Source organism: Phyllostomus hastatus, unplaced genomic scaffold (assembly GCF_019186645.2).
Source record: "Phyllostomus hastatus isolate PE091 unplaced genomic scaffold, TTU_PhHast_1.1 phas_contig_402, whole genome shotgun sequence".
Classification (NCBI taxonomy): Eukaryota; Metazoa; Chordata; class Mammalia; order Chiroptera; family Phyllostomidae; genus Phyllostomus; species Phyllostomus hastatus.
Window position 1 is genome coordinate 16,663,219 of NW_025333873.1, and position 9,426 is coordinate 16,672,644.

Here is a 9,426-nt window from a genome sequence, read left to right on the forward strand (position 1 = left end):
CAAGTGCCCCCTGCCGTGTCCCCCGTGCAGTTTGTCTGGTGCGGCCCCCGGGCCGTCTGTCCTCTGGGTCCCGCGGCCCCGGTCTTGCTGTGCGTGTGCTCACAGTGCTGCCCAGCACTGCCCTCTGTCCCTGTGTACCCTGCAGGGTGGTGGCTGCAGCGAGGCCTGTCCAGAGCCAGGTCCGTGCCTTGGGCGGGATGCTGGCATCCACCTGTGCCCGCTGCCTCGGCCCGTCCGTGAGTCTGGGTGGCAGAGCGGTGACACTTGGCCAGCCCACCTGCCCTCCCCGGCCGGAGTGGTCGCAGCAGGTGCCCACGCCGCTGTGGGCTCCCAGCGGCAGTTCACAGGGGACAGGCGGGTCAGGGCTGGGGCGACGGCTGGCTTCCACCGTCCTTGGACGCTGACCCGTGTGTATCTCTGACGTGTGTGGGTGGTGGCCGCCAGGCACAGTCAGGCCTGGGACCTGATCGTCCCACCAGGGCTGCACAAGGTCCTCGCCTGAGGCCTCTGTCACAGGCCATTGCAGCCGCCCCCCCCAGCCCCGCGGGTTTCTGCTCCAGCCCCACCTCCCGCTCTGCCCCAGGCATATGCCTGTTGGCCCCCAATGCCTGGACCCCCGCCTCAGGCCCCATTCTTGCCGACCGCCCTGCCTGGCCCCCCTGCCCGCAGGTGTGTTCATGGGCCCCTCCCTCCCTCCCCTCCCTCCCACGTCTGCCCAGATTCCAGATTCCAGCCTTGCTGACCGCCCCTGCGTGCGTGGTTCTGCCTCCCCCTCCCAGACCGCGGCGCCCTCCGGCCCCTCCTCACCCCCCTTCCCCCGCGCTGCTCCAGCGAACCCACCCAGCCCTCGCTGCCTGCAGACCTCCGCGTTGGTTCCGTCCGCCTCCCCAGGGGGTTCGGCCTCTGGAGGTGGAGACTCCCCCCACCCCCCAACTTGCTCACTGCTGGGTGCAGGCGCCCTCAGAATGGTCTGAGGGAGCAGAAACCAGGTGCTGGCCCTGGGCAGGAAGGGGGTGGAGATGAGACCCTCCCCTCCCCCGGCCCCCTCACAGGCTGACTCCGCACAGCTGGAGTCCTCGGCATTACCCTCCCCCCCGCCCCCCCCCGCAGGTGCCGCACCTGTGGGTACAAGTTTGCTTTGCCGCGTGAGATCTGCTTCCTGAAAAACTATCCTGTGGTTCAGGTTTCAACGTCTGTTGTTTGCACATTCCTGCGGGGCCGCCACAGGGAAGATTTCCTCCCAAGGCCCCGCTCAGGTTTCCAGGGGCTTGGCGCTCGGGTTTCTGCTTCTCCGCCCCCAGATCCACCTCCGAGAGCCCCGGGCAGCCGACAAAACCAGTTCAGACGCACAAACAAAGCCTCGTTTACTTTACCTTGAAGACAAGCTTCTTGTTTATGCCCCTGGAAATCTCGAGCAAATCCCACGCTGTTTCCCCAAGTTTGCTATGAGGCCTCAGCAGTGACCGCTGTCCTGCCCTGCGGGGCGGCTCTGACAGTGGGCAGCAGTGGGCGCGAGGGGCGAGCCGAGCCCCGCTGGCGGCCGGCCGGTGCGGACCAGGGCCCAGCCGGTGGGCTGGGGCCTGCAGGGCGCCCCCTGCCATGGCTGCAGCAGCCCGCCGGTCGTCACCGCTTTGGCCCCTGGGTCTCAGCTCTCACTCGTGAATTTGCCCCAGTGTCTCCGAAAGGAGGGTCTGCGGGCCCCTTGGCGCTCGCATCCGCCTCCCCCTCCCCACAGTGTCTCGTCCGTCCCCACTGAACAGCGTCCTCGTCGCAGGCCCCCCCCACCCCCATCTGTCAGAGGAGAGGAGAGTCTTTGACCTAACACTCTGCAAACACTCTCTCTCGGCCCGGCCCGTGTGCCTGGGTGCGCATCTGGGGAGACGGTTTCCCGGAACCAGTGTCCTGAGGGCAGGGTGACCCCGAGGATGACGACAACACGGGGGGAGTGACAGGGGACCTCACGCCGCAGCGAACGTCAGGCTTCATCTCCGTCTCGGGGGCACGGAGGTTTGGGGGACCTCGTGGAAAGGCTGCCCATGAGCCTGCGTCTCCCCGGGAAAAGCCTGGAGTCCCACATACGTCTGCACCCCCTTTCAAAGACGCGTCAAACCCCGAGAGGTGTTCTCCTCCCAGTTAGCGGGGATGACACGCTGCTGACCGTGGCCTCCGGGCAGCTGTTTCTGAGCGGCGCTCCCTTTCTCCAGTTCAGAATATTCGTATGCACAGGTGGCTTATTTCTTAATTCAAAACGCCATCCCTTTTTGTAAGAATTGTTGGAATTTTTCAAATATACAGGAAAAGAACGGATTCAGGGCTGTCTGTGCATCTCTGCACCCAGTGTCACTGTGTTGGTGGTCTCTCATCACCTGTGCCTTTCGTGAATGCGCCAGGTGCCCCGGACTGGGGCGTGGGGCAGCCCTGTGGGTTCCCCCCGGTCTCGCTGCTCATGGGGCTGGTTTGCAGCTGGACCCGGGCCTCGCGGCCAGCTCTCTGGGCGGCTCTTTCCTGTGCACTTCCGGCCCGGGCGCTCAGGGGAGCCGCTCGCTCCCGCCAAGGCCTCCTGTGGGTCAGGCCCTTGAACTTCTGCGTTTCCCGGAGGTGCCCCAGGCTGTCCCCGTCAGCAGACAGGAGCTCAGGGTCACCCTCACGCAGTCTGCAGACCAGGCTCCCACGGAGGGGGCCGCCCTGGCCTCCAGGTGGGGTTGGTGCGCAGGAGGCAGGGCCCACATGCTGAGTGGAGGGGGTTTGGCTGCTCTTACTCTCTGTTGAGAGTAATTAGAAGCTGTCAGAACGCAGGGCCTGCGGCAGTGCCCTGCATTCGGTGAGTGCCTGCATGGTGTCCCCCCGCCCCCCGCAATGCCACCGAGGTCCTCTGGTTCTCAGAGGCCCCCGGGGTGATGTGTGGCTCCAGCTAGCCACCTGGACCCTCCCATGGGCCTGGACACCACAGAAAAACTCCTTTCCCTGGGGTGAGAAGTTTGCCAGTGAGCCCCAAAGCAGTGACTGCACCTGGCAACCCTGACCTTGGGCGTCCCAGGCACGGTCTAGCGGGAGTGCCGGGTGGCGAGAATGAGGAGACTGGAGCAGCAGGAACCCCGGAGGCAGGCGGAGCCCTGGGGGAGGAGCGGTGATGATGGGTCAAGGGGGGCAGAGAGAGATGGCCCTCTGAGGAGGGCGCGTGCAGAAACAGAAGTGAAGTACGTGCATGCTCTCTCTGTGCAGGTTTCTGGAAGTTCTAGAGCCGGCCGCACGCACGCCCTTTGGAAATGGGCCACCGTGGAGCGGTCTGGCTCGAGCCCCACGGGTGCACCCTGACTGGATCCCCTGGGGCGAGCGGCTGGGGCAACCTGATCTTTTTTGGCTGATTGATTGCTTTGAAAAGATAAAGCTAAGCAGACTGAGCAGCTGGATTTACTTTCCTTATCAGCTAAATGTAAGAAATATGAGGATTGGGGAGGAGAATTGGTGGTTTTTATAACTGATTTTAGAGTGTGGGGGGGGAACCCCATGGATTTGTCAATGTAAGAAACATCCAAACCTGTGAGAATTTTGTGAGTTTACCTGAGCCACACGGACAACTGCCGGGAATCAAAATCTCAAGGGGCGGAGAAAATGGCAATTGTACCACCTCCTTTGTACATCAGAATCCAAGGGGGACACGTGAGGCGGTTCCATGACATCCACTCGTGAAGGACTGATTAGGAAGGTGGGAGCAAGCAAAGCGGGGAAACCTGTGGGATGGGATAAAAAGTAAAACGACAGACACACACCATTCACACAGGTGAGTGCAGGACAGGTAACAGTCAGCAATTAACACGATGACACTGACGAGGGGGTCTGTGGTCCCGGGTCTGGTGTGCTGGTTGTGGGTTGTGCTTTGGGGGGGTTAGAAAAGGAAATGGTTTTGGTACTCCACAGGTGTGTTACCGCAGATGCAGAGAGCACAGGCTCAGTTAAAACGCACCTTTGTTAGGGGAAAACGGCGACCTAGCACGTGACCAGCCACCATGACCAGCCTCTAGTTAGGTTTTCATTTCAGACCGCCCTATGTGGTTCCTTAGGTCTCTGAGTGTGTGAGGCCCGTGCAGGCCTCCCCGGAGCTCGTCGGGTTTGGTAAGTGGCCCGGGTTCCCGCCACAGTTTGTTGCTGCACTGACGGATGCATTCATTTAGGACGCATCTTCAGCGATGCAATGAGGAACCATCGGCGGGTCCCTGTGTGTGCCCTGACCAGAGAGGGAACCCTTGGTGTACGGGGAGGAGGCTTCCCCTCCCTGAGCCAGCCGCCAGGGTGTGTTTTGTGTTTTCATTCTAGGACGCGCTGCACTTAAAATTACAGGGTAGTGTTGTAGAAACCGTCGGAGTGGCCGGGGAGGGATACCCGGGTTCCCCGGTGGTCACTTGGCTTTAGCAAAACCACCGATTTCGGTCTCTCCAATCCTCGCGGGCAACTATCAGGTGTTCGACGTCAGTGCACAGGGGGACTGCAGCCGCCAGGAGGTGCGCGCGCAGCCTCGAGTCCCTGTTTACAACCCCAGGTCGGCCTCTACCGCGGGCCAGGGGCCCGTCCCCCGACTCAGGGCAGGCTCAGCCCACGCCGGCCCGGCCCCGCCCCGCCGCAGGCGTCCGGGGGACGCAGGACCCGCCCGCTCGCGCTCAGGCTGGAGTGAAGCTTAGTGTCGCCCGCCCGCCGCCACGGTCGCCATGGTGCAAGCCTGGTACATGGACGACTCCACCGACGACCCCCGCCTGCCCCACCGCGCCGAGCCCGCCCGCCCGGTGGGCCTGGAGCAGCTGCGCCGGCTCGGGGTCCTCTACTGGAAGGTACGCGAGCACGCGGGGCGGGCGAGCGAGGTAGCCTTTTAGGGTGTCCCTGAACCGGCGCACTGACCCCCCTCCCCGCAATTGCTCCGCCGAGTGCGGGTTGGCGGCCGGGAAAGGACGGGGGCGCGCTGCGCACGCTTAGCAGCCTGGAAGGGTAGCCGGCGGCCAGGGCGCACTGCGCACGCTCAGCGGTGGGGCAGGAGGGTCGGCCTGCCGGGCGCACTGCGCATGCTCACTAGCAGCGGGCTGGCCTCGCCCCCGCCTCGGGCTTTTCTAGGTCCTGGCGGTGCCTGGTAGGACCCGGGCTCGGGGAGTGACGAGCCGGGGTGACACCGGGCAGGCCCAGTTGGGGGCCGGCGGCAAGGGGTGCGGGCCGGGGCGGCCCCGCTGCTGCGAGGTCCGCGCTGTTGGCGCAGGTCCCGGCGGGGCCGGCATGGGGTTCAATCTGCGTGTCTGCTGTGCGTGCGTTCATTCCTCTTCCCCTGGTGTTTCTCTCTTCCTGGGCTGAGATGGGACTCCTCTGAGCAATGAAAGGGCTGGCAGTGTCCGCTACGGCAGGGAAACAAGTTTTGTCTGAGAATAAAGTGAAGACACCCACAGCCCGAGCGTCCAGAAGGGGCCCCGGCCGCCCTCGGCCGCGTCCCGGTGCCTGGGAGGCAGTCTCCGCCCAGGGAACCGCAAAGGCGCTAGATAGGCCTTGGAGGTGCCCTTGAGTTACCCGCGGGCCAAACCCAGGCCCCGCCTTCTGGATCCCGGTGACCAGGGCAGAGGCCGCCTGACGTTCACTGTGGCCTGTGGCCTGTGGTCTTGGCCGGGGAAACCGAGGAGCGCAGTGCGCACGCGCTCCGGGTGGCCCGGGGCGCGGCAGAAGTTGTCCGTCCCTCACACGGTTGATTTCGTGTTAGACGGCCGTGGAGCGGGGGGGTGGTGTGCCTCGCCGTGGCGGATCTGCTCCCTTTCGGAGTGATCTGTGCAGAGGTTACTGTGTTCACGACCAGTAGTTCGAGATATCCTGGAGTCTGGCGTTCGGTCCTCCTGATACCGTGTGCGTCCTGTAGCAACTCACAGCGAAACGTGCTCGATTCACTGCCGGTGGTTTCCATCAGGAGTTCGGACCGACTCTGGCCAGCTGCTCCCTGGGGGAGGGGCTTTATACAGGTGGCATTGATACAGGACCTTAAAGAGCGCGCGGGCGGTGGTGAAGGAACAGGTGAGACCGTCTCAGGTGTGGGAAGCGGCCGGGAGCAAGGGCGTGGGAAGTGTCGCATCAAGAATGTTCGAAGAGTAGCAAGTTCTCCCATTTGGTTTATAGTGTACATTTAAAAAAAAAAAAGTGAGTAGGGACAGGGTTTGGAAGAAAGGGCTCCTGGGACCAGATGACAGAAGGCCCCGACCCAGCCTGAACTTGGGCGTTACCTGTAGGCTCTGAGGATGCATGCAGACGTGTTGACCCCGGGAACACCGAGGGTCAGCAGAGGCCACGGGAGCTCCGCGGGACTGCGGGGTGGAGGCTGGCAGAGGGGACGCCTGGGAGGGGGGCGTGGCCTGCACAGGCCGGAGGCCGGCCCGGAGCCCTGAGTGGGGGTGGGGCGGGGGACGCGAGTGTGAAGAGGAGCCCGGGGGAGGGCTTGGGGGGCCAGGAGGCGGGACTTAAACGCAGCTGCATTCTGTTTAGGTGTTAGGGAGAACGGGGAAGCCTCCAGAGACCGGGGAGGCCGGGAAGGACGGTCGGTCAGGAGTGACAGAGCTGGGGCGGGGAGCCTTGGGAGAGAAGGACCACGCGTGTCCGCGCGTTGACGTGCCCTCCTTTCTGCTGTTGGGACCCTTCCAGCTGGATGCTGACAGGTACGAGGACGACCCAGAACTGGAGAAGATCCGGAGGGAGAGAAACTACTCGTGGATGGACATCATCACCATCTGCAGAGAGAGGCTGCCGGATTACGAAGAGAAGGTGACGCGCGCGGGGTCGCTGGCAAGGGGGCCTCGTTAGTCACTCCGGACACGCAGGTCTCTTTAGCGCGCCCCTTGGGTCCCACAGCAGAGTGACGCGCGTTGGTGTATTTTGTTATGTCGGGGGAAAGACACGAACGTGGGGGCGGACAGATGGAAACTCTCCGTTTGTTAAGATGTGGCTGCCTCCCTCAGACTTTCTTGTGGCTTCTGCCCGTGCAGTGTGGTCACATGACTGTGCTTGTGTTGTCCGTGCTGGGCCGTGAGCAGGAGCCAGGGTGTGTCTGGGAGCCGTGCTCTGCACGCACGAGCTGTGTGGCTGTGTGACGCCGGGGCAGCGACCTGGCCGTTCTGTGCCCTGTTTCCTCACCGTCCAGCGGGCACTAGGTCAGCACCCCGGGGAGGCCTGGCGCAAGTGTGGAACTCTGCCCGGCCCCTGCTGACTGCCACGTGGGCGTTCATTCTTTAACTGTTCGGTGATTGATAGTTTCACAAACTGTTCTAGTCCCGCCCCCTCCTTCCCGTTGCGCTGCCTCCGCTTTCTTCCGCGAGAGTCTCCACCCGCCTCGCTCGGGTCTGGGGCCGGAGGCTGAGTGCGCCCCGCCGCAGCCGGGCCGCGCCAGACTCAGAGCCCGCCCCCGTGCTCTAGATTAAGATGTTCTACGAGGAGCACCTGCACCTGGACGACGAGATCCGCTACGTCCTGGACGGCAGCGGGTACTTCGACGTGCGGGACGAGGAGGACCGCTGGATCCGGATCGCCATGGAGAAGGGGGACATGATCACCCTCCCCGCGGGGATCTACCACCGCTTCACGCTGGACGAGCAGGTGGGGGCGGCGTGTGACCAGCGTGCTGAGGCGCGAGAGCTCCACGAGGCGGGGACCGTCGTCCCGACAGCCGGGGTGACGCAGTGGTGTCCGTGCTTGTGTGTGTTTTGCAGAACTACGTGAAGGCCATGCGGCTGTTTGTGGGCGACCCGGTGTGGACGGCGTACAACCGGCCGGCCGACCACTTCCCGGCTCGGGAGCAGTACGTGGCGCTGCTGGCGCAGACGGCGTAGCGGCGCGCGCCCCTGGCGCCGGCTCCTGCGCGGGATAAGGGCAGGCGGTCTGCCGTGTCCTCGTGTCTGTGGTGTGGGCTGGGGGCTGGGAGAGCTTCGCTTTGCGAGATTATTTGGTCGGAATACGTTTTAGTGCGAGGAGCCATAAGACTGACTTTCACGTCGAAGCCACTGGGAACGCGGGCAGTCCCCTCCCTTTCCTGTGACCCTGTCGACTGGCACCACACACGGTTCCACGTGAACCCCCATGAGTCCCACGTCCCCACGCCTCACGGCCTAGCTGCCCCGTGGGGACCGATTCCGCGTCTTTCAGCAGCTGGCAGTCAAGGCCACGCCCACCTGCGGGCGGAGCCAGCAGAGGCCGGACCGGCTGGTAAAGCGCACCCGGACACGGGCGGGGGTGGGGCTGGGGCTGGGGGCGGGGCGAGCTCTCCCAGGAAGGGGTCTTGCAGCTGCTCACACCGCTTCCTCGGTTAAGTAGCTGCCTTAACTCTGGGCTTGTGCCTTGGCGCCCCCTTAAATGCAGGTGCACGTGGCTCCCTCAGATCACCCACGTGTGATCATCTTTGTGTGATCATGTAATTCCTATTCTGTGTGCCACTTGGTTTAGTGTGAGATTTCTAGGTCAAACTCCCTGATATATATTGTTACAATCAAGCTTTTGAACTTTAACAAGGAAATGGTACATTAATTTTTTACTCAATAATTCTGAGATGCAATTATGCCTACTTTGTTACAATCATTTTAAAAAACTAAAATCATGCTTTGAAGGGCAGACTGTCTTATGCATTGTTGGAACTGGAATACAAAGGCTCTGTGTTAACGCTGTCTCCCGAGCCCCCAGATTGGTGCTGGGACACTCGCCCTGGAAGTCCCGGGGACTCTGCACTTCCACTCGAGTGCTCCACTCGAATTTCCACGCAGGGCGTGCACGTGTGGGGGCGGCAGAACGCTCGGTCTGCTCCCTGTGGCCCCAAATCCAATGAAACATGAAGATTTTTTTTGAAAGTGTGGGGATTTAAAAATACGTCCGTAAGTTCTTGGACAATGCTCCCGAAAGACGGAGCCCGGTCCTCCCCTCGTGGGTGGGCCGGACTTGGCGACGCATTCCCCCCGGGCGGGGCGTGGCGGCTCCCACCAGGCCAGAAGGCGCTGGTCCCCTGCCGCTCCCTGGGGTCCCGTTCAGGGAGGGCCGCTGCCCCGTGAGGGACCAGCTCCTTGGGCCCCGGGACCCCCTCCCGAGGGCCCGGCAGCACCCCGCTGACCACTCCCAGGCTCCTGACTCGGCGACCGCGGGGACGGCACACCACTGGCGTGAGTCGTCGGTCTGAGGCACGCGCCATCGGGGCGGTTCTGTCGTGCAGAACAGCGCTGACAGTGGGCAGCCCGAGGAAAAGCCTTCTCGGCAGTGGCCCGGCAGTGGCCCTGCACCCAGAGGTGCTACCGGGGCCTAAGGCGAGAAGTAGAACGAGTGGAGCCGGGCCTGCAGGAAACGAGCCGAGGACAGGGCTGCTGGCCGTGTGCGCGGGAGCAGTGACCGGTGGGTGGGACCCGGGGGGTGTCCTGTCCCCAGGCCCCCTCGGGTGCACGC

At 63.4% G+C, this 9,426-nt stretch overlaps 1 protein-coding gene across 1 annotated transcript; it reads left to right on the top strand.

Annotated features, from left to right (window-relative positions):
• Positions 1-4,547: 4,547 nt before the first annotated feature.
• On the top strand, positions 4,548-8,610 carry ADI1 (acireductone dioxygenase 1). Its single transcript, XM_045844289.1, has 4 exons — positions 4,548-4,823; positions 6,655-6,774; positions 7,423-7,602; positions 7,716-8,610. Exons 1-4 carry the CDS (start codon positions 4,704-4,706, stop codon positions 7,833-7,835), a joined length of 540 nt encoding a protein of 179 aa, XP_045700245.1. The 5' UTR covers positions 4,548-4,703; the 3' UTR covers positions 7,836-8,610.
• The last annotated feature ends 816 nt before the right edge of the window (positions 8,611-9,426 follow it).